The sequence below is a fragment of the Diabrotica virgifera genome, chromosome 3 (assembly GCF_917563875.1).
Source record: "Diabrotica virgifera virgifera chromosome 3, PGI_DIABVI_V3a".
Taxonomy (NCBI): Eukaryota; Metazoa; Arthropoda; class Insecta; order Coleoptera; family Chrysomelidae; genus Diabrotica; species Diabrotica virgifera.
This window is the reverse complement of record NC_065445.1, coordinates 10464055-10490132: the sequence shown is the minus strand read 5'-3', so window position 1 is coordinate 10490132 and position 26078 is coordinate 10464055. Positions and strand designations below refer to the sequence as shown.

The window sequence follows — 26078 nt, the reverse complement described above, 5'->3', positions numbered from 1 at the left end:
TTTTTTTGTTTTTGGCCAATTTTGTCAAAATTGGCAAAATTACTAACTATTTAGTAGTTAGGTATTAACTATTTAGTAATTTAATATTTTTTTGCCAATCTTACCAAATTGGCAAAATTACTTACTAAAATCGCTAGCCAGTTGTGTCTGAGTTTAGCGAACCGACTATATACATTATACTCGGTTGTATTTATATTGTCACAATTAAAAGACGTAAAAAATGAATGAATATATTATATTTATTTGTTAACATAAAATTTATCGAGACATCTTAAGAATAAATACGCAAAAGGTAAAGTCCAATATGACTGTGAAATTTGTGAATATTCATTATCGAAACCGGATACCTACTCTATTTGGACATAAATCTTACAATCGTCGTACTTACTAATTTTAAAAAAGTGAATTCAGATATAAATACAATAAACTCGTGTCCAATGCGTGAACATACGAGTGCGACGAAAAATATTATGCATAGACATTTTAAGTTAAAGCATGATATTACTTTGGCTGAAAAAGAGAGCTTAAAGTTTGCAAGTGAAGACAAGTTTTTGAAGTAGAAGTTAAGTGTTGAGGATAGTGATAAAAATAATTTTGTACCTAATGGAGGCATTATATCGTCTGCTGACGGTAAGTAAAAATCAACATTTTATTGTTTTCGCGATGAGTCTTTCAAAAGAAGAGGTTCTAATTTCCATTCCTTTCACTCGTGAGATAAAAGTAGTTTTAAAGCCACGAAAGAAGAAAGAGATTGCAAAAAACATTGCATCAAAAAACCTTTCGTAGAATATCATGTAATAGGCTATTGATTATGTTAAAAATAAGAGAGCTAAAAGGAACTACAACATTAACTGGGTTTTATTGTCTCATATAGTCAATGGACCTCTAAATTTGAAAAAGCCGCGGAGTTTTTGAGAAAACGGTGAATTAGTCCCTAGGCACAGGGTGAGTTAGGGTGAGTGCTATGTACTTTTGGGACAAAGACGTCTACAGAAAAATTATTCCAGATTAAATTTACTATCGAAATATTACATTTTAAAGTCAAAAATATTTTTATGTACAAAAATATATTCAAAAGAAAAGCAAAAAAAACAACACGAAAGAAAGCAATTTTGTTTTTTGCCCCATAACGTTTCTCCACGGGATATAGGTATAGACATTGCTTCAGCAAAAAATAACTTACATTCTTTTTCTTTAAAATGACGTTTAGTACAAGTCCTTATGATTTATATTTTCCGAAATAGGATTTTTAAAATTTCTCCGCTCACAGCATTTTTGGGCCATTTTTCCATTATTTCGCAAACATTGTTCTGTAACTTTTTTTACGCATTTCTAGGTATATGCAATGGTACATTTAGTAGAAAAAGGAGTCAATTACCTTTAAAATGGTCTATTGTATAAGGTTGCTTGACTATTTTGAAGCAAGTTATGCTTTTTTAAGGTTTTATAAGTACATACTCTTAATGATTTTTGATATTTTTTATGATTATTTTTTAAATTTCTCATTATGACTTTTTTTCTTGTACATTTAGGTATATACATTGTATAACAGAAAACAGCATATTTTCTTTACTTTAAAATGGTGTATTTCAAAAACATCTAGGACATTTTTAAAGAAGATATCCGTAGGACATCATCCATAGAAATTTTTTATTTTTTTTTCTATTACAGGAATATAATTGTATATTATAACACAATTTTTAATTCCAAATAATTTTTCTTAATAACACTTTTCGATATTGTGAAATATAAAGGTACTTTACTCCTGAGCAAAATTCATATTTTTTAACATACCTCGTACACTATTGATAAAATTTTATATCTGATGATTGCATTTTAGGTTTCAGACTAGGCAGAGCATTTTATAAAGAATAACTTTTTTTCATAAAATTAACACTAAAAAAGTTTTCCATATGGTTCCAACCTAGTGGGACCTATTGCATATGTCACATTTTGAAAAAGCATATCTTGTTTAAAAATAGTCCCAGAGTTTTTTACAGTACCTACACCATTTTAAAGTAAAGAAAATGAGCTTTCTTTTTTATTAGACAATGTATCTATATATACCCAAATATACAATATAAAAAGTTATAATGAGAAATTTAAAAATAATCGTAAAATATATCAAAAATCATTAAAGGTATAAAATTTTGAAAAACCATATCTTGCTTAAGTATAGCCATACGGCCTTCTACGATAGAACATTTTAAAGGTACATAATTTACTTCTCTTTCTACTAAATGTACCATTGCGTATACCTAGAAAGGCGTAGAAATAAGTTAAAGAACAATGTTTGCGAAGTACCAAGGAAAATATCCCAAAATCGCTGTGAGTAGCGAAATTTGAAAAATCATATTTTGGAAATTGTAAATCATAGGGACTTCTACCAAACGCCATTTTAAAGAGGAAGGATGGAAGTTTTTTTCTGTGAAGCAATGCCTATACCTATATCCCCGTGGAAAAACGTTATGGGGCAAAAAACAAAATTGCTACTATCTTTCATGTTTTTTTCTTGCTTTTCTTTTGGATATATTTTTGTAAAAAAACATGTTTTTGACTTTAAAATGTGATATTTCGATCGTAAATTTAACCTGGAACAATTTTTCTGTATGCGTGTTTGCACTAAATGTGCATATAACTTACCCTAATTCGCCTTTTGCCTAGGGACTAATTCACCCCTTTCTCAAAAACGCACCCCTTTAAATGGTAGCACTCCGCGGTTTTTTCCTATTTAGAGGTCCATTGACTATATAAAACAATAAAACCCTGTTAACGTTGTAGTTCCTTTCTAAAATACATAATCAATAGCCTATAATAGATTGAGTCCCTAACAATTATAAAAAATAACATTTTACATAAAATTTGATTAATTATGTATTATACAATACTGACAACAGAAATATGTATAGGTATCTTCTTCTTTATGTACATCATCCTTTAAGAACATTGGCGATCATTGCTCATTTTACTCTATCATCTGAAGTGCACAGTGGGTCTGAAGAGTTCTATTGTTGTTTTTCCACCCCACTGCTTGAAATTTTTCAACCAGGGCGTGCCTTGTGTCCCCGGTACCCTTTTTCCTTCCACTCTTTTCCCTTGTATAACCAATGGCAACAACTCATATTTTTCATTTCTTAGTATGTGATTAAAGTAGCTCTTTTTTCCTTCATAATTTTGAGCATTCTTTTTTTTTTTTAACTTCTGTCCATGATATTTTCCACATTCTTCGATAACACCACATCTCAAAGCTAGCAAATCTTTTTTCAGTTGCGTCCGTAATTGTCCAGGCTTCCACTCTATATAAAATGACAGACAATGCGTAACATCTTAAAATTTTAGTTCTAATTTCTATTCCCAGTTTTTCATTGCATATTACTACTTTCATCGTATTGAAAGCACTTCTAGCCATCTAAATGCGTCGTTTTATTTCAAAGCTACGGTCCCATTGTTCATTTAGCTCACATTCAAATAATTGCATCTGGGTACTTTCTCTAAAGCTTTTCCTATAACGTAGATTATTTCGTCTTCAATCTTGTTCTTGCTGACAATCATGATTTTTGTTTATTTTGTATTCAGAGCCATTCCGTATCTCCGTACTCCGTACTGCGTAGTGCGATCAACTAAAGGAGTATTGTACCGTCTGCATATCTGAGATTATTCACTAGTCTTCTGTTAATTGATATGCCGTCGTTGATGACTTCTAGTTCCTCTTTAAACATTTCCCTAAAACACATATTAAACAGTAGAGGGGATACATCCTTGTTGTACTCCTCTTCTTATTGGAATCTCTTTGGATTTTTTTGGTCTACTCGAATTATGGCTTTCTGATATCGGTCTTCTTCTTGCAGTACCGTCTCCTATCGGAGGTTGGCTACCATCACAGCAATCTTAACTTTGTTGGCTGCAGCTGTGAACAACTGTATTGAACTGTACCCATACCACTCCCTTAAATTTCGCAACCAGGAAATCCTCCTACGTCCCACTTGGATTATGACTCTTAGCAGAGAGTACTTTTCTCCTCTCATTATGTGGCCTAGATATTCCAGTTTTTTCATTTGTATGGTTTTTATGACTTCGCATTCCTTCCCCATCTTCAGCAAAACATCTTGATTTGTTACTCTTTCTGTCCATGGTATTTTCCACATTCTCCTGTAGCACCACATCTCGAATGCCTCAATGTTTTTGATGTTTATTTTTTCAGTGTCCAAGCTTCCATGCCGTACAGCAGAACGGAGAAAACATAGCACCTTAACATTCTCGTTCTTAAGTATATATTTATGTCCCGGCTGCATAGGAACTTTTTCATTTTGGCAAATGATTGTCTCGCTATCTCTATTCGCCTCTTAATTTCTCTTGTCTGGTCATTAGTATCAGTGAACCAAATCCCTAAATATTTGTACCTAGGACGTAACTCTTTCAACTGGCTGATTATGTATGGTTAAATTCACATTGGTGTATAGCTTCTTTGTTACAATCATGAATTTAGTCTTTTTGATGTTCAGTTTTAGACCATACTTATTGGTATGAGTGTTTATGTTTTCCATCAAATACTGTAAATTTGCTAGGTTATCTGTTACTATTAGCGTGTCATCAGCGTATCGTATATTGTTAATTAACTCTCCGTTAATGTTCATACCAATGTTTTGCTCTAGGAGGGCTTCCTGACATATTGTTTCGCTATATATATTAAATAGAAGTGGAGAAAGCACGCAACCCTGACGCACACCTCGACGAATCTCAATTATTTCGGTTAACTCATTATCAACCTTGATTTTTGCTGTTTGTCCCCAGTACAACCTGGATATGATGTTAATGTCGCGACTGTCGATGTTTTTTGCTTCTTAGGATTTCATACAGCTTTTGGTGTCTGATTTTATCAAAGGCCTTCTCAAAATCTATGAAACCGGTATATGTTTATGCAAACATATACCGATATAAGGATGGCCCTGTTTGTAATGATTCTCACATCCTGATCATCTATTTCTATGTTCCGTAATGGTTGCAAGCCTTCTGTGTTGTATTTTGTCGAAGGCTTTCTCAAAGTCAACCAAACATATGAATACGTCACAATATTTGGTAAATATTCGCCTTTTTCGCATTTTAAAGATAAACATAAAATTTTTTATAACGTTTCATGTATTATTATACTGACGTATTTTTTTCCTTTCAGTTAAAAATTCCCCTCAAAGTAAACTTCAGGGTAAAGCAGAAAGATCTAGTAAATATGAAGAAGAAACACTTGATATGTGGTATCAAAGCTCAGCCACCTATCGTAGATGATGCTTTTCCACACGAAATCAAATTAGAAGAGTCTTGTTGGGTAATCGAAGAAGAAGAGGACCTATTATTTACTTCTGAAAAGGTGCGTATATAAAAAGATCATGTAAATATACAGGGTGGGCCAAAGAAAAGAGTCCTCGATATTTGGCAGTACATAGTTATTAGATTTTAAGCAAATGCCGAAACAGGTCGATTTTTTTTTAATTACAATTTTTTGATATATGTTTTTTTTTTAAATCATTAAAAAAAATCATTTTTGAATTAAATTAATTGACGCAAAAAGAAGAAATGTATTTAATTTATTTAACTCAAAATACATTCTACTGCATCCATAAAATAGAAAAAAATATTTATTTAGCAAATAAACATTGCTTTTCGCTTAAATTAAATGTTAAAACTGCCAAGAGGTAGGTGGGAGGCTGTTTGTGATTTAATTTAAGCGAAAAGAAATGTTTATTTGTGAAAAAAACATTTTTTCTATTTTCTGACAACAGTATAAAGTATTTTGAGTTAAATAAATTACATACATTCTTCTTTTTGCGTCAATTAATTTAATTCAAAAATTATTTTTTTGGTCACCCTACATAAATAATGATATAAATGTTTATATTACTGAATAGACAATTGAACACCCTTTCAAATAAGCTATCACATGTCCTCTATTCCAATTTAAAAAAAATCATCGATTACGTCATCATGCTCAGATAAATGACGTCACTAGTATGAGATATATGTCAAAAAATGGCAATATAAAATTAAAAATCGACTTGTTTCACCATTTCCTTAAAATCTAATAACTACCTACTGCCAAATATCGAGGAGGACTCTTTCCTTTGGCCCACCCTGTATACATATGTATATGTCTAGTCAAATGATATTTGAGTGATATCAGATTGACATTAAATAAATATTTGAAAATTGTATTACGTTTAAATAATTGATGGATTCGACCGTTACTTGATGGAAGTTCATTTTATCTAATAATAAAACACTGAAAACGTTTGTTTTCTATACTTCCCAAAAATTTATTATAACTATGTGACTACAGCTGTTTCGGCAGAGTGCCTTTCTCAAGTGATTTAGTTTACTATGGGTTTGCCTTTTTAAAGTCTTTAACTGAAGAGGTTGAGGAGTGGGGAGCTGTTTGTCTCGAGTTGGTTATTCAGAATTATCTCTGTATTTTTTAATTTATTAATTTCCATAGATTCTAATAAAGATAGCACAAGGCCTTTATTTTCAATATGCAGAATTTGAAACTCTTCATTAAAAGACTGATTATGATCTAGAAGGTGAAGTGCGTATGTAGAAGTGTCTGTTTTTCTATTGTTGAAAGCCCTTTTGTGTTCTGATATCCGTTTGTCAAAGGTTCTGCCAGTTTGACCGATGTGTAAGTTTTCGGACAGTCACCACAAGTTAGTTTGTAGCCATCACTCTGTAGTTGTTTTCTCTTTCGGCTCTTATTGTTCTTAATATATTTGCTTAAGTTGTTGTTAGTTCTGAAAGCTGGTGTTATTCCTTTCTTTTTTATGTATTTGGCTATTTTTGTTGTTATCTTGCCAGTATATGTGATAGAGCAGAAGGTACTGGGTTCTTTCTGTGGTGGTGGATAGACTAATTTCAGAGCTTTCTTATGGTGTTTTTGGTTTATAATGTTATTAATTGTTTGTTCGTTATAGCCATTGTTTACTGCTATTTGAATGATGTTCAGTTTTATTTTGAAGGTATTTTTTGACATGGGAATTTCTGTTAGTCTATGTAACATGCTATGGTAGGCTGCTAATTTGTGTTGTGTAGGATGGGATGATGAATTGTGTATAGTTGTGTCAGTATGGGTAGGTTTATGATATACGGAGAGTTCATGTTTGTTGTGTGGTCTGGTAATTGTTACATTTAGAAAGTTTATGGACTTATTCTGTTCTGTTTCTATTGTAAACTCAATATTACTATGAAGTGAATTAATGTATGATATAAATTGGTCAAGTTGCCTGTTAGTTCCTGTAAAGCATACTAGTATATCATCCACCTAGACGGTTGCGTTTTAATTCAATTAGAGTCTTTTACCATCCTATGACACATGTTTTTAGGTCTACCCGTCATCAGAGAGGCTCGTAAGAAGACTGAACTGAATCAAAACGCACAGACTGGTTGGTAAATATACAGGGTGTCCCAGACTAATTTAGCCACGCTATATCTCTTAAACGAGTAGAGATTTTCGAATGGAACAAAAGTGCCATATTCTACTTGTAATACACTTTAATATGGCGTACAAAAAAATCATCCCCTAAATATTTATCCCTTAGTTACAACCCCTAACTTTAATTTTTTTAATAGCACCCTGTATATTTTTTTACAGTTTTGGATGTGGTCTTTTATCGTCTGTTCAACACATTTTTTGAAAATAAAATCGGTTCGTAAATAACCAAGAAACTATCAGTTTATTTTTGTTAATGGTGTGTCTCAGACTAATTTATCCAGGCTATATTTCTTAAACAAACGAACAGAGATTTTCGAATGGGACAAAAACTGATCTATTCCATTTGTAATACACTTTCATATGGGCGTAGAAAAAATTCATCCCCTAAATATTCATCCCTAACTGACAGGGTGCTGTTAAAAAAAAATAAAGTTAGGGGTTGTAACTAAGGGATGAATATTTAGGGGAAAATTTTTTTCTACGCCATATTAAAGTGTATTACAAATGTAACAGATCAGGTTTTGTCCCATTCGAAAATCTCTATTCGTTTAAGAAATATAGCCTGGATAAATTAGTCTGGGACACATAATTAACAAAACTAAACTGATATTTTCTTGGTTATTTACAAACCGATTTTATTTTCACAAAATGTCTTAAATAGACGATAGAAGACCACATCCAAAACTATAAAAAAATATACAGGGTGCTATTAAAAAATTAAAGTTAGGGGTTGTAACTAAGGAATGAATATTTAGGGGATGATTTTTTTCTACGCGATATTAAAGTGTATTACAAGTAGAATACACCACTTTTTGTCCCATTTGAAAATCTCTATTCGTTTAAGAGATATAGCGTGGCTAAATTAGTCTGGGACACCCTGTATTATAATATTATGCCTACGCATGCCTTTAGAGACCTCTAACGAGGAATTTTACGAGGAATATTACGTTTATTCCAGAGGATAAAATTAAAGCTGGTATTTTCATCGGTCCTCAAATAAGGAAAATAATGGCCGGTGAGCAATTTCTATAGCTCCTGAGGATCCACGAAAAACAAACTTGGCTCAACCTTAAAGCAGTGATCCATGGCTTCCTTGGAAATAGGAAGGCTGACAGCTGAAGCTTGGTAGCTTCAAAGTCATGGGTTGCAGGATGTCTCTTAAATTACACATGCTACATTGATACATGCTCACTTAGATCAATTTAAAGATAACTTGGGTGTATATTCAGAACAACAACAACAACAACAACAATAACAACAACAACCACAAATCTTTTTAGAGCAGCAGTGTGCAAAGTACAAATTGTCATGATGGTAGCCAACATCCGAAACTGATAGGCACTACAAGAAAAAGATATTCAGAAGAGCAAGGGGGACGCTTTCATCAAGCTGTAATGAACTTCGAACAACGGTATCAAATCAATATAATGAGAACATGATGGGTGATTACGTTTGGGGGCTCATACAAGAAAGTTCTTGCTTACACCATCTTCCACAAAAGAAATACCAAAACTATTAATTTTTAAAGTTTTTCTTGCATCCTTTTTTGTATTATTGTGTTTTATACGCATATGCCGTTTTTTAAGTTAATAAAAATAATATGATTCAAAATTTGTTTGCTTTTAAATATACATATGCAATTAAAATTAAAAATGGGCTTTTTCATAAAATTTGAAATTTTTTTCTAGTAATTACAAAACCAAACTTTATTAGATAAAACTATTTTTTCTTTCTTTAGTCAGGCATCAGTAATCAAAATGAGAGATTCAGAGCTCAGACTCAAAATTTATGTTGATCTGTGATAATTAATGCATTGGTGAATACAAATAAACATTACAAATAAATAAACATTGCAGAAACTACGATAATGAATTATCGATAAGGTTATTAATAACGTAAGCGATAAAAATTAGAACTGATAAATACACAGTAAGGTCTGATATTAAGGGATCATACACGGCTATGGTTTGAAATCAACATTTTAACTATGGTAGAATTATTTTATTTTTAAATTAAATAAACGTATTCAGTATAATTCAAAAAATATAAAAAATTCAAGGCAACCTGTTGAAAAATAGGCCAACGGTGGCAAATTTTTACAGACACCTAAAAAAAATTGATTTTGTGATGGACATCAGAACTCGCCATTGGATCTTAAAAAATATTTTATTATCTTATGAGTTTCTCGTGGTAACGCTATCGAGTTCTTTTTAGTTTCAACGATTTTTGAGTATTTAGTATCAATCAGAAGTCAAAATAAAGAAATTTTTGTACAAAAAGAGTGCAAATCAACACTTTTATTATAGTTAAACAAAAAAACCTATGCAAAATTTCAGGTGGAGCGGCCAAGTAGATTTTGAGTTACAATGTCCACCGCCTTTGAAAAAAGCAGTTGTGAGAAAAACGCGTTTAAAGTTTTGACAACTTTTACTTTCAATTTATTTTTTGTCTGTCAAATCGTAAAGTGATGCACACTGTAATATGTTTTGAATCGCGGAGCAATTTACAGAAAAGAAAGAGAACAACTGTTTGAACGTTTCTCACTACGCTCAAACCTACGTGAACCTACTGCAAACCGAGTCGAAATTAGGGAATTCAACAGGTTGTATTGGAGATAATTTTGCTCTGACTGTTCTGAAATTTTCAAAAAGGATTCTTGAAGTTATGTTCTTTTATTTATAATAATAAAAAATCGAAAATTTAAAAATTTTGAGCAAAGATAAAATTGAACACCTGTGATAAACAAAATATCGTTTATTTTTGTAAAATATGATTAAAGGGATACAATAAAATTTCATTGTATTTGTGTTTTAGATGTTATAAATTATTCTAAACTAGAATCTTCAGTCCTTTGATTTTTGGGTCAAACCGGCAAAAAGGTGTACCTATGTTCTCAAAAAAAAACTAATAGTGTGTAAAATTTTTTTTATTAATTAGCTAAGTATAGTATTTTTACTACAAAAACGTTATTACGTAGGTCAAAATTTTTGACGTAAGAGAACTGTCAAAACATTAGAATGTGACTTTTCATTATTGCTATGTTTATTATAAACACGGCAATAATGAAAAGTCACATTCTAATGTTTTGACAGTTCTCTTACGTCAAAAATTTTGACCTACGTAATAACGTTTTTGTAGTAAAAATACTATACTTTCAACACATCACGTGCCATCATCAGAGCTTTGTCCTATAGGTATAAATCCTTCATAGAAGACTAATTGCCAAACAACACATTAAAATGTATAGATACTGGGTTAAGCCGTAGATCTCGGGTGTAAAGACCATTTACAATTAATAAAATCACATCTAAATTTTTTTTATTTTTAAAAAGACAGTATGGCTGCCCTACACCATTGTGAGTTCAAGTTCAAGTAGTATTTATTTCAACTTTAATTTTTGTCTCCTGATATATATGCAATACTGTTAACACTGATAAAACTGTTGGATCTGGATCCCGCGTATGAAAAAAAAGTTGATTAATAGCAAGCTAAAAATTTGTTAAAAGCTTAAGGGTGTCTAGTCAGATAAACTTTGATATACCTATGGGAACACTGGAACAGGGGCAGTTTTAATTGTGGAACAGCTTAAAAATTTGGAACGGTCAGACCACGAAAACGGCACATTTATTTTGTCCGACAGAACAGACATAAACTCTCCGAACAGAGATTAAACTCTAATGCAAAAATCAGACTGCTATTTATCACCTGTCATAATTCCTGTCATTTGACATATTCTACATGTTCCACTCATTAAAACGCCCATTTGATGATAAATAGCAGTCTGATTTTTGCATGAGAGTTTAATCTCTGTTCGGAGAGTTTAAGTCTGTTCTGTCGGACAAAATACATGTACCGTTTTCGTGGTCTGACCGTTTCAAATTTTTAACCTGTTCCACAATTAAAACTTCCCCTGTTCCAGTGTTCCCATATATCAAAGTTTGTCCGACTAGACACCCTTAAGCTATTAACAAATTTTCAGCTTGCTGTTAATCAACTTTTTTTTTTCATACGCGGGATCCAGACCTTGTTGCTACTCGCTGTGTTATTGTTAAGGTCGCCGTTTTTCGTTAAAAAACGATATTATGTGTTAAATAATTTTGTTAGATAATTACAAATAAAGACAAATACTTTTTAAAATGCAAACTGTTCTTCCAATAGGTATTTACCAATTCAAATTTCGCGATAAACAATGCCTTACGCAAGTAAGACCTTTTAAAATTTTGTTTTAATCAGTTTTTCTTGGACTTGTGACACGTCTTGTAATTTTAGTTTATTTAAAATATATTTATAGTGATCTACTAGTGTAGAGTAAGTTTCTGTAATATTAATTCTTTTCATACTTGTTTTTGTTTGTTTTGCCAAGTTGGTGAGGACTTGGTTCCATTTTTAAATTGTTAATGTTTCACTGCAGGAATGAAAGCGTCTATATTCTTCTTCTTCTTCTTCTTCTTCTTCTTCTTCTTCTTCTTGTAGTGCCTATCCGTTTCGGATGTTGGCGACCATCATGGCAATCTGTACTTTGCACACTGCAGCTCGAAAAAGATTTGTAGTGGTTGTGTTGAACCACGTACGTAGATTTTTCAGTCAGGAAATCCTTCGCGTTCCTGGTCCTCGCTTTCCTTCTACTTTTCCCTGTAAGATTAGTTGCAGCAGTCAATATCTTTCACTGTTCCTCATGATGTGACCAAGGTGTTCGATTTTGGCTGTTTTTATTTTGATAAACAGCTCTTTTTCTTTTTGCATTCTCAGCAAAACACCCTGATTAGTAATGTGGTCGGTATAAGATATCTTCAGGATTCGAGGTTAAAGCCACATTTCAAATGCCTCAATTTTCTTGCAGTTGGCGTCTGTGAGAGTCCACGATTCAATTCCGTACAACAGTATAGGAATCCATTTCATATTATTAGAAACATTAAATTCCGTGTTTCTTACACACTTTCGTTACAAATGTTGGGAACATTTTCTATATTTCAATGGTTCTTTTAGTCTAGAAATAACCAATATCAGTCTTAGAATAAGGTTTCTTAGATTCAACGAATTTTTCTTTTGGCATCATGACGTAAGCTATCTGGTTTATCGGCATTTGTTTGTACATATTATAATATGGTTAATGTAGGTATATAGCCTGGCAATGGTAGCTTGAAAAAGAGTTCCAGTTCATATTTTTCAGACCCCGGACATTGTGTGGCACTGATACCTGCCTAATATCTCTTTCCTTAATCTCTCTATTTCCTTTACCGTAGTGTCAAAATTTCCTAACGTGAACCTTCTTCTTCTTCGTCTAGCCATTCATGTCCACATCTGCACATAAGCCTCTTCAAGTCTTCCTTTCCATTGTTTTTTGTTGTACGCTACTTGTAGCCAATTTTTCCCGGCAGTTCGTTTCAGATCATCTGTCCATCTCATAGGAGGTCTGCCTCTGGGTCTTTTGTGTTGATATGGTCTCCAGGTTAGAATTATTGTTCTGTGCCATTTGTTTAGATCGCTCCTAGCTACATGTCCAGCGTATTCCCATTTCAATTTTAATGATTTTTGTACCACATCGGTGACTTTGGTTTTCTGTTTTATCCATGTGTTTGTTTTCCTGTCCTTAAGTGATATGCCAAGCATTGCTCTTTCCATCGCGTGTTGAGTGACTCTGAGTATGTTCATATTCTTTTTTGTGATTGTCCATGTTTGTGCCCCATATGTTAATATCGGAATAATGCATGCATCAAAAACTTTAGATCTAAGATGTAGTTGAATTTGCTGATTTATGAGTATATGTTTGCCGAATGCTGCCCATGCTATCTTTCTTCTTTTTATTTCTTTCGTTTGAATTTCCCCATTTAGTATTATTTTTTGTCCTAAGTATATATATTCTTCAACTTTTTCTATAACTTTGTCGTTTATTATTGTCACGGTTTCTTCGGAGTGCATGACTTTTGTTTTGTTTAAATTCATTTTCAGTCCTATTTTAGAAGATTCGGTGTGTAGTTCTGAAAGCATGGTTTGCAGTTCTTGTAGGTCAGTAGCTATCAGGATTATGTCATCCGCAAATCGTAGATTACTGAGGTAGCGGCCATTGATGTTTATTCCCTTATATTTCCAATTTAGATTTTTAAACACGTCCTCCAAAACTAAGGTGAACAGTTTGGGTGATAGAGTGTCTCCCTGTTTGTTTGAGTCCCCTGTTTAATGGTACAGGGTTCGTGTATTCATTTTAATTTAGGTAGTCTGTAGCTTGGTTCCTAGTTTCTTTTATTAAGTTAATATATCTGCTGTCTATTCTACAATTTTGCATTGCGTTTATTACGGCCGTGTGTTCTCTAGTGTCGAAAGCTTTTTCGTAGTCTACAAATGCTATAAAAACTGGAAACTTGTATTCGTTAAATTTTTCTATTAATATTTTTGTGGTTAACAGGTGATCGGAAGTTGAATAGCCTTTGTGTGTACAAAATTTATCAGTCCCTTTTTATCTGTAGGTACCTTTTTTTTGTTCTCCTCCATAGTTCTATGTTTGTTATTTAATCAGTCCAGTATATTTTTAGTATTTTCTCAATGATTTATTTTTAAAGGTTTGCAATTTTTTGGTAGTTGTTTCTTCCTGTCTTCAAGATTCTGCGCCATACAATAATATTCTCTCAATATAGCTGTTAAATATTTTGATTTTTGTTAATTCTGATATATTGCGTGTGTTCCAGATTTTCTTTAAGAATTTTATGCATGTTGTACATTTATTATTACTTTTTCCACATCTTATCTACTACCGCCTTTTTTCCATGATCGATCCCAGCTATGAAAAGTAATCTACTTCCTGTATTTGTCATCCACTTGTTTTATTATTACTCTCTGTTTATACTATCGAAGGCCTTCTCGGAGTCAATAAACATTATATTTATGTTTCTTTGCCATTGGCTAGCTTGTTCCAAGAAATTCTTAGGGTAGAACTGTGGTCCATAGTGAAGCTTATTCATCTTGTAGTTACTTCTCCTATCGGAGGTTGACTATCATCACAGCTTTCCGTAACTTATTGGTGGCTGATCTGAAAAGATCTACTGAGGTACAACTATACATCTCAGGTTTCTCAGCCAGGAAATTCGTCTTCTTATGGATCTTTTACACTTAATTTTACCTTGCATTATGATCCTTAATATCTCATATTTCACACTTCTGGCAATGTGGCCTAAATGTTCCAGCTTTCTTGTTTTGCTGTTCTTTATGATTTCGAATGATACAGTAGAGCGTCGATAATCCGAACTAATTGGTACAGGGGTAGTTCGGATTATCAAATTGTTCGGATTATCGAACATATGTTCAAAATACATACAAAGCTCATAAACATAGTACATATGTACATACGTTTTAGTTACAAGGAATAAAACACCTGCATAATAAACAAATATATTGTATGTATTACAAAAATCCGCGGCCATATTTTGCCCATATTGCCATATTAAATCCAAAAATTCGGTACGCGATCATATTTTTTAATTTTATAATTTTTTTTTTGCGTTCGGATTAGCGATCGTTCGGATTACCAGGGTTCGGATTATCGACGCTCTACTGTATTTTCAAAATCCTTCTACAGGGTGATTGATTAGTAGGGTAAAGCTCAATAGCTCCGCTATAGTAATAGATAGCAATAAAAGTTAATAACAAAAATTTTAGCCACCTTTGAGCTTCATATTACAAAATTAGTTAGAATGTTACAGGGTGTTAGATAACACAGTGGCAGACCTAACTTTTGTTTTTTTAAATGGAACACCCTATATTTTATTTTAAATTCGAAATCCTGTTAACTTCTCCATCACAAAAATATAAAGGTTTGTTATGTTATATAGGGTATTTACAAAGTTATAACCAGTTTTATATGAAAATCGTAACAAGTTTAACTCCCTGTATAAATAAAAATAAGCAAAACAACAATGGTTTATTAATGCCATATTTTTTAACTTATTGTCAAAATTTTCAAGAGTGGTCGATATTGCTAATTTTCTTTATATAAAATACAGGGTGAGTCAAAACGCAAGTACATTATTTTCTCAGTAATTTTAAATGGAATACCCTGTATTTTATACCACTATTGAAAAGTATCATTACCGTATTTTAATTTTTAGATAACATTCCCTATGTCTAAATTTATTAGTTTTCGAGATATTTTCATTTTTCAATGGACCAGTAGCGTGGCCACCCAAATCACCAGAATTTAATAAACTGGACTAATTTTTTTGGGGTTACGTTAATAATGAAGTTTATAAAATACCTCCAACAACAAGGAATGAGACGAAAAATAGAATACAAAGTGTATTTCGATGTGTTAATTTATAGTAAAGTCGCCAGTAGGGGTACAACGGCCTCCTTAATTCAGATGGACTTACCCAAGTTTTCTTTATGTATTTTGACCCGTAGAACACGAATTTTTTGGGTAACAGTCGATCTGGATGTCGATAAGATTGTTATAAACAAAGAACTTGAGGAATTACATAACAGCGATTTTTCGCAAAACAAAACATTTTTTTGTATATTTTGAGTCATTCTAAGCAAAAATTCTTTTTACACGTTTTTTCGTAGGATGCATAGTTTTCGACATAAACGAGGTTGAACTTTTAAAAAATGAAAGTTTAGGTCAAATCCTTTCGGCTTTGAGTATTTTCACTGCTAAAAAATAATTTCTTTATTGTTAAACAAAGCTATAAACACATAGTGATTGAATGGCGTTTTCAATGCATTTCTAAATTGAAATCAAACGAGTAGGCGCGCATACAGAATTTCTACGTATATTACGTACACGCATGCATTTGGCACGGGAAACACTATGTGTTTATAGCTTTGTTTGACAAATAAAAACTTAATTTTTAGCAATGCAAATAATCAAAACCGATGTAATTTGACTTGAACTTTCAAATGCAGTAAGCAGAATTGCTATTTTATTTTTTAATCAAAAATTATTCCGGTTCAAAAATTGCGCTTTTTCGATTTTTTGAATGTTCAACCGCGTTTATCTCGAAAACTATGCATCCTACGAAAAAACTTGTAAGATCATTTTTTGCTGAGAATCACCCAAAAAATACAAAAAAATGTTTTGTTTTGCGAAAAACCGCTGCTATGCAATTCCTCAAGTTCTTTGTTTATAACAATCTTATCGATATCCGGATCAACTGTTACCCAAAAAATTCGTGTTCTACGGGTCAAAATACATAAAAAAGACTTGGGTAAGTCCATCTGAATTAAGGAGGCCGTTGTACCCGCCCTGGCGACAGGACTATTACAAATGCTCCGTAGAGTAAAGTAGCTCATTCAATGATCGTTTTTAGGCGTACATAAATGTGTTAGGAGATAATTTTGAACACCTTATGTAATTAAATATTAAAAATATTTTAATAAAAGTAGCTTCTAATTTTTTCAAACATGTTTTTTTGCAAAATGTATTACTGATAAATTATGTTTCGTTCTTTATTTGTTACATTGTTACATTTACATACAAAAGTAGTGTTTAATTGTCTTCACATAATATTGTATTTTGTGTTTGTGCGTTTTTTGTAAAATTTATTACTAATTTTCTTTGTTTATTTGTTGCATTTACATAAAAAGTTAGTTTTTAATTGATTACCGATAGATAATCGGTAATCTTCAATTGTCAATTCAGTCATGGCTTACTTAAAATTTAGATAAATTTAAACACCTAAAATAATTTGCTCTGAAAAATGAAAATATCTCGAAAACTAATAAATTTGGGCATAGGGAATGTTATATAAAAATTAAAGTACGGTAATGTTACTTTTCAATAATGATATAAAATACTGGGTGTTCCATTTAACATTACTGAGAAAATAATGTACTTGCGTTTTGACTCACCCTGTATTTAATATAAAGAAAATTAGCAATATCAATAATTCTTCAAAATTTTGACAATAAGTAAAAAAATATGGCATTAATATACCATTGCTGTTGTGCTTATTTTTATTTATACAGGGAGTTGAACTTGTTACGATTTTCATATAAAATTGGTTATAACTTTGTAAATACCCTGTATAACATTACAAACCTTTATATTTTTGTGATGGAGAAGTTAACAGGATTTCGAATATAAAATAAAATATAGGGTGTTTCATTTAAAAAAACATAAGTTAGGTCTGCCACTGTGTTATCTAACACCCTGTAACATTCTAACTAAGTTTGTAATGTGGAGCTCAAAGGTGGCTAAAATTTTTGTTTTTAACTTTTATTGCTATCTATTACTATAGCGGAGCTATTGAGCTTTACCCTACTAATCAATCACCCTGTATAGCACCACACCTTTTAGTGAAGCGTTTGGCGCGAAAGCTTGTTTGGTTGCTTCTTCGTTTCTTGTCTAGCTCTAGCTTCAGTCAGCCAGTACGGTCTTGGACATTATTTTGGGTGTGGTGCTCATCAGTGTTTTTGCTTGCCAATTCTCGCGTTTTTAATGATTACATCCTCGTTCGTCCATTCCTTTGGTAGCTCTTTGGTCCGTATCTTGTTAAGGAGTTTGTGTAACATTTCTGCTTACTCCTTTGAGTCGGTCTTTATTAAATCTATCGGTAGCTGTTGCAGTGTGCTTTGTATTTCTTCCTTTAAAATTTCATCTGTGCTAAGATTTAACTGCTGTATTTCATTTACTTTGTCTATATCTGGTGTTGCCTAGTCTGTGGAGTACCTATATTTCTTCGAAGTGTTCTTTCCGTCTTTGTGTTAGTTCATGTTCTGCTTTAATTATATTTCCTTGTTTATCTTGGGATTGTTTACTACTTTTTACTGTTTCCTTGTAAAAATTCGTATATTGCTGTTTTTTGTCCTCAAGTAATTTTCTTGCGCAGCTCTTTCTAAAATTTTCAGCATATTATTTACTCAATTCTTTTGATATTTTTTTCTTTTTATTTTCTTTTTAGCTCTTTTTCCTTAAATCCTACCAAAAATATAAATTTTAGTAAGTTGCTGTACTTCTTGTACGCTCTGTATAAATGTTAACATATACTCTATAATCACGTTTTTTTTTCGTAACATGTCACCTTTTAATAAACATTTATTAATCTAATAATCTTATTAAAATAAGTGGAAAATTGTTGTTTACAGCTATTTCGATTGATTGTAGTAAAGAACGTGATGTTTTCTATAGATTAATTTTGATTTTTATTTTAATAAGTAGAACGAAAACAACACAACGATGGTGAAAGTTCCCAACCTCTATGTCAATTTTTGGATATTTTGTTTTGTTACCCTAGAATCAAAGAGAAATATGTATTTTTATTGTTTACAAGCTCCTATGTCGTTATTTCATATATGGCCATCTATAAGCTAATTATTGAAATAACGACATAGGCGCTGTAAATAGTAAAAATACATATTTCTCTTTAATTTAGGGTAATAAAACAAAATAGTAAAAAATTGACATAGGAGGTTGGGAACTTTCACCATAGACAAGTAGTATGATACAATTGATCCAAAAAAGGCATAACCCAGACATCCAAAGTGAAAGTTTTCCTTTAATACCAAATTGTTCTATATGGTCCACATAATGTTTAATAAAAAGTTACACCATTTTGAGCGTCGGGTTTGGGGGGAGGTGGGGGAGAAGTCGGTAAATTAGTAGTTTTTTAAGTTTTTCGATAAATATTTCTAAAAATATGCGGTTTAGCGTGAATAATGTTCTATACAAAAATGTTCTACATTAAATTTTAAACAAAAAAGGTCCTACTCATAATCCTTCTAAAGCAAACGGTTTCAAAGTTACGGAGGTAGTATAGTATAATTGGTCCAAAAAAGGCCTAATCCCGTCATCCAAAATAAAAGTTTTCCTATAACACCAAATTGTTCTATATGGTCCACATATTGTTCAGTAAAAATTTACACTATGTTAAGCGTCGGGTTTGGAGTGGAGGTGGAGGGGAGAAGTCGGTAAATTAGTAGTTTTTTACGTTTTTCGTCAATATTTCTAAACGTAAGCGTTTTAGCGTGAACAATATTCTATACAAAAATGTTCTACATTAAAGTTGAAACGAAAAAGGTCCTATGCATAATTGTTCTAAAATCAATGGTTCTGGAGTTACGGAGAGTGGAAAGTGGAGGTTTTTCATATTTTTACATTTTTTGGGCAAATTATAATATTATTACTGAGGAAACTAATTTTTTTAACAGGATTGTGTTTTCTAAATATAATTTGCTCTTTCAATGGCCGGTGGTATGTTACCACCACCTTCAAGAGGCTTCTACAGGTCTAGGCCATATAAATCTCTGGTATGTACGAAGAAATTCACTCTGAACTTTCTATGGACAATGTCGCATGAATATCTTTCCAACAGTAAAATTTTCGTTTTAAATTTAATGTAGAACATTTTTGTATGGTATATTGTTCACGCTAAATCGCTTAGGTTTAGAAATATTGACGAGAAACGTAAAAAACTACCTTCTAATTTACCGACTTCTCCTCTCCCATTTCCCCCCTCCCATCCCCCCCAAACCCGACGCTCAAAATGGTGTAACTTAATACTGAACAATATATGGACTATATAGAACAATTTGGTGTTGGAGGAAAACTTTTGTTTTGGATGACGGGGTTAGGCCTTCTTTTGGACCAATTATACTATACTACCTCCGTAACTTTGGAACCGTTCATTTTAGAAGGGTTATGCATAGGACCTTTTTTGTTTAATCTAAATACCTAAAATTCAATGTAGAACATTTTTGTATATAAAATTGTTCACGCTAAGCCGCATAGTTTTAGAAATATTGACGAAAAACTTAAAGAATCTACTAATTTGCCGACTTCTCCCCTACCTGCCCCCCTAAACCCGAAGCTCAAAATGGTGAACTTTTTTCTGAACATTATGTGGACCATATAGAACAATTTGGTGTTGGAGGATAACTTTCAATTTAGATGTCTGGGTTTGGGTCTAGTTATACTATACTAAAGTAGAAATTTGCATTTATATGCAGTTTTTTTGGGAGAATGAAGAATAAATTATGAATAAAGATGATATAATTATACAGACCGAACCAAAAATGTGGAAATGCCTCAAGACTTCTTAAGGTTCCATCTTCTTGCAAAGGTTGGATATCAACATGGCAATTCTAATTTTACTTATAGCAGCTCTAAATAGTTGGTTAGAGCTCAGACTAAACCATTCCCTTAGATTTTGTAACCAGAAGGTTCGTCTTCTTCTTTCATCTCTTTTACCATTTACTTTCTCTACAATCAAACGCAATAGAGAAAGCTAACGAATACCATATAGATCTGCACTTAGCGTTCGTTGACCACGAAAAAGCATTTGACAGCGTGGAAATGTGGGCAATAGAAAAAGCTATAATCAACTGTAGAATAGGTTCCAGATACAGAATGCTAATACATAATATATATAAGAAAGCAACAATGACAGTACCAATTAACAGAGGAGTGCGACAGGGAAATGTTATTTCTCCTAAACTATTTACATTAGCACTGAAAGATGTTTTCAAAACAATGAAATAGACAAACATGGGAATAAACATAAATGGAAAGAAACTAAACCACCTAAGATATGCAGACGATGTAGTAGTAATAGCATCAGGTTTTGCCTTTATTTCCGTTGTGTCCTTTAACCCACCTCAGGATGATGTTGTTACTATCCGAAGCTTGGGCTAGTGATTCATGACACTCCATTACTAGCCCTGATATGACACGTGGTCTGTTCAGGGTTAGTAGCGCTTGTCTGCTGTCTGTGCAGATTATTACAGTTTTGCCGGCTATAGCTTTCCCGATTATCTCTTTTGCGGCTATGGAGATACCAGCCAGTTCAGTCTGAACTACGCTGGCATTTTTTCCCATACCCCATTTTATACTAAGGTTCAATGAACTGGAGTATATTCCACATCCTGAGCCTTCTTCCGTTTTGGAGCCATCGGTGTAGATGCAATATGCATTTGCCACGTTTGACTCCCTATGTTGTCTTGTTTCGATTTTGTAGGGTTTGTCGAAGACAAACGTAGGTTTAATTGAGTCGCATCCATGGCCCGCATGTAGCTGGGGCAGTGCCTCCAGCTCACCCCGCCAGAAACGACATCTCAATTGCCCCATTCCTACATCAATGTTTGCACCCACTGAGCGTAATATCATCATCGTCATCAGCGCCACCTCTCTGACATATATGTCTAAAGGGGTAATGCCAATGAGCAACTCCATTGCAGCAGTTGGTGTTGTTTTCATGGCACCTGTTATATTTAGGCAAGCCATCCGTTGAATATGGTTTAGTTTGTTGATCGCTGTTGCCTGTAGCACTTTTGGTACCCAAGCAATGGCTCCGTAAGTTAGCATTGGCCTAATGACAGTAATGTAGATCCAGGCGACCACCCTGGGCGAAAGGCCCCAAGTGCGTCCGACCGTTCGCCGACACTGTTCATAGGCAATATATGCTCTTTTAGCTCTACTATCTAAGTGAGAGTTCCATGTTAACTTCCTGTCAAGGGTAATACCAAGGTATTTCACCTCTTCAGAGAAGTTCAGACTGCAGTTTAGAATCCTAGGGGGTATTAAGCCCGTGATCCTTCTTTTTCTGGTGAAGAGGACCATCTCTGTCTTCTTTGGATTTATAGACAGTGAGTGTTCCTTACACCATGTTTCTATTAGTCTGAGAGCAACTTGTAATCTCTCGCATAGTATATGATCAGGTATTGACAATTATATATTATTATTTAGTCTTTTTAGTCGATCAGTGAGAAAATAAAAAAATATCGGACAAAATTGCAACATATTGAAAAGAAGGAGAGGAATTTGATGAAGAAAAATTCAACAAATGCCTATACCCTGGAATTAAGAAGAAGAAATAAAGAAAAGTCCTGCTTTTATTTTAAAATAAAAATTGTATTTTTCTACACTTCAGCAAACAATTCTGCCTCCGTTTCTGTTGGATAAAAAAATATCAGTTGCACTCTTCCAAACAATTCAAATCGTTTAATAAATTTGTTATCAATTTCAGTGATAACAGACATTTACAGTGTAATGATTCAACTGTTTAAAATTATACTCTGTAATAATGACCAGTTATTAACAATAAATTCATTTTTGGCTTGATCTTGGAGAATCTGTTTATTAAACTGATCCAGAGTTTACAGATAATTTTTGATACTTATCTACTTGTAATGTATTAATAGATTCTTTTGTGCATCTTCTATTTCTTCTTCTTCTTTAGGTGCCGTGTCTGTATTCAGACGTTGGCCGTCATCCTGTTTACAATTTCTTGAAATCTCTCTCTATCGTCTGCTGCGCGAAATAATTCTTCTACTTTGCAGCCACACCATTTTTCTAATATTACGCAGCCATGAAAGTTTCTTACGACCAATCCTTCTCTTTCCCTCCACTTTTCCTTGTATTATAAGGCGAAGCAGATGGTATTTAGGTCCTCTAATTATATGGCCGAAGTATTCTGTTTTTCTTCTCTTTATGGTGCTTATGAGCAGACGTTCTGAATTCAGCATGTGAAGAACATCTTCATTGGAAGTGTGCGAAACCCACGAATAACTTTAGGATTTGTCGATAGCACCACAATTCGAATGCTTTTATTTTGTTTAGCATTGTGGTTTTTAACGTCCATGTCTCACAACCATACAATAGGATAAACCACACATAACATTTCAGCACCTTCTTTCGAATATTCATCGACAGGTTTCTGTTACATAAAACTGGTTTCCAGGTCATAAAAGCCTTCCGTGATATTTCGATTCTAGTTATTATCTCTTCATCAGAGTCACAATTTACATTTAACCAGCTGCCAAGGTACTTGAAATGATTTACCCGTTCTAATCCTCTCCATCAAGAGAAAGCTGACCTTGATCTATATTAATCTTTCCAACTGCCATCCACTTTGTCTTTGAAATGTTGATTTTAAGGCCTCTCCGATAACTTGCTTCACTCTTGCTTCCTCCATTTACAATATTGTATTTATATTATAGTACGTTTAAGGTTTCAAGCTTTAGTACGTTTCTAGTACGTTTAAGGCTTAAAGGGAGGTTCAATAAGGCTTGTTGTAAAAGTTCTCTCTTTTTCTACATACATCTGGCACCTGGTACCTACTGTAGGATAACAGGAAGAAAAAAGATGCATACCGACGATTACAACAACGCCATAGGACACGATAAGTAGAAGAAGAATATAGAATTCTAGGAAGGGAAGGAAAGAAAATACACCTAAAAAGGAAAAATAACTCTATAGCATAAAAGAATAAAATAAGCCAACTGGTTCTTCACAAATTGTCAAAATCTTAAAAAAGAGAATATGAAGAAATTTTCTTGAAGAATTTTCTTTTGTACTTTTCATCCTGTATAGGTACAAATATTTGTCAATGATTCTTACTTCTTTACTATACTTCTTTATATACAGCGTGTTTATTTCGTAGAGATATCGAAATAAATATGGCCATAACTCGTTAAATACCCTGTATAGTAATGTAAAACTTCATATTGTAAGAATATAGATTATGAGAGGAATATAAATTGGGAAAATATAAAGGGTGTCCTATTTAAAACATTGAATGTTTGGTTTGCCACGTAGTTATTAATCACCCTTTTCCAGTATCTTTGTTGTTGATGAAGAAAGACTTCCCCAAAGAATCACCATGTATAAATTGTTGAGTTCTCTATATCCTTTTTGTTATTCTTAGACTACTATATAGAAGTAGGTAATAGGTCATGAACCCACAATTAAAAAAAAACTATTACATACCTCAGGAGACTTTTTTATCCAGTTATACATGTCATATCGAGTCAGACAACCTTGGGGTGGAGGAAGGGGTTGGGGGCATTTTGTAAACATAGACATCTCTAAACTTTGGTGAGTCTTAAAAACGGAGTACCCTTAAATGTTTGTCCGACAATATTACTAGTTCATCATCATCATTCTCTTTGCCTTATGCTTGTGCGGGGTCGGCTTCCCTAATTGCATTTCTCCACACAATTCTATCTTCGGCCTGCCTTATCGTCTCCCCCCAGGTCTTCTTTGGTCTTCCTCTCCTACTCCTTCCAGGAATCTGCACTTCAGCTATTCTTCGTATTGGGTGATTAACGTCTCGACGTTGAACATGACCAAACTATCTTAATCTATGCTCTCTCATTTTGGCATCAATTGGTGCCACACCTAGACTTCCGCTAATATACTCATTTCTAATTTTGTCCTTCTTTGTCACTCCACTCATTCATCTAACCATTCTCATTTACGCAACATGCATTCGTCGTTCCTCTTTCTTTTTCACTGCCCAACATTCAGTTCCGTACATCATAGCCGGTATTATGGCTGTTTTATAGAATTTTCCCTTCAGCTTCATTGGAATTTTTCTGTCACACAACACACCACTCGCTTCTTTCCACTTCATCCATGCAGCCCTAATTCTACTGCATGCATCTCCATCTATTTCTCCATTACTCTGTAATACCGATCCCAGGTACTTAAAACTATTGCTTTTTTACAATCAGTTAACCATCCAAAGATACCATTTTATTTGTAGTAACTCCATCTTTAAATGAACATTGCAAATACTATGTTTTTGTCCTACTAAGTTTTAAACCTTTTTCCTCCAGAGCTTGCCTCCACTATTCCAGTTTTTGTTCTAAGTCTCTTTCACTATTTCCTACTAACACGACATCATCAGCATACATTAAGCACCATGGAATGTTACCCTGTAGTTTCGCTGTTATCTGGTCCAAAACTAATGAAAATATATACGGACTAAGCACAGAGCTTTGGTGCAATCCTACTTTCATATGACATTTATCAGTCTCTCTGGGACTCTTTCTCAAGATCAATGAATACCATATGAGCGTTGGTTTCTTTACTCCTGTATTTTTCCATCAACTGCCTTATAATGAAAATTGCATCTGTTGTTGATCTGCCCTGCATAAAGCCAAATTGATTCTCGGATATTTCGGTCTCTTCACGTATCCGTCTATCAATTACTCTTTCCCATATTTTCATGGTGTGGCTAATAAGTTTTATAGCCCTGTAGTGTGTACATTGTTGCATATCTCCCTTGTTTTTGTAAACAGGTACCAGTATACTGCTTCTCCATTCGTCTGGTGTTTGTCCAACTTCCATAATTCTATTAAATAGACCTGCTAGCCACCTTGTTCCTGTCTCTCCCAATGCTTTCCATACTTCCACAGGAATATCATCTGGTCCTACAGCTTTTTCTTTCTTTATTTTTTGAAACTCTTGAGCCACGTTCTCGTTTGTGACAATATTACTAGTTAATTCTATATATTTTTATCAAACAATCCTGCAAAAATCAGCTGTGAGGGTATTAATTTTATGACTCTTTATAATGCCTGTTTTTTGAAGAATTTTTTGATAAAATTACTTACAATTTACTGGTAATATTGTCCGACAAATTTTTAAGGATATACTCCATTTGTCGTACCCACCAAAGTTTATAAACCTCTGTATAGAGCCTCCCAAAACGCCCCCTCCCAAATTTGTTCCTAAATAAAAAAGTTGTCCAACTCAACATGAATAACTGAATAAATAAAAAGTCATGAGGGAGGTAATATATTTTTTAAATGGTTGGCCCAAGGACTATAATTCCAAAGGTTAAAATCAATGAGATAAAATCGATTAAAAACCGCTTTAGATTTTATGCTAAAATGG

General features: G+C 33.2%; 1 protein-coding gene across 2 annotated transcripts in view; it reads left to right on the top strand.

Annotated features, from left to right (window-relative positions):
- Positions 1–387: 387 nt before the first annotated feature.
- The window catches only part of LOC114324306 (clavesin-1), an 84720-nt gene continuing 59029 nt past the window's right edge, over positions 388–26078 (top strand). The window contains exons 1-2 of one of the 2 annotated variants that reach the window (XM_050646274.1): positions 388–630; positions 5171–5362. In XM_050646274.1, the coding sequence (XP_050502231.1) occupies positions 604–630; positions 5171–5362 (219 nt within the window). In that variant the 5' untranslated portion in view covers positions 388–603. Of the gene's footprint in view, positions 631–5170; positions 5363–26078 lie in introns of those variants that run through there. The other variant, XM_050646273.1, reaches the window with a different exon arrangement.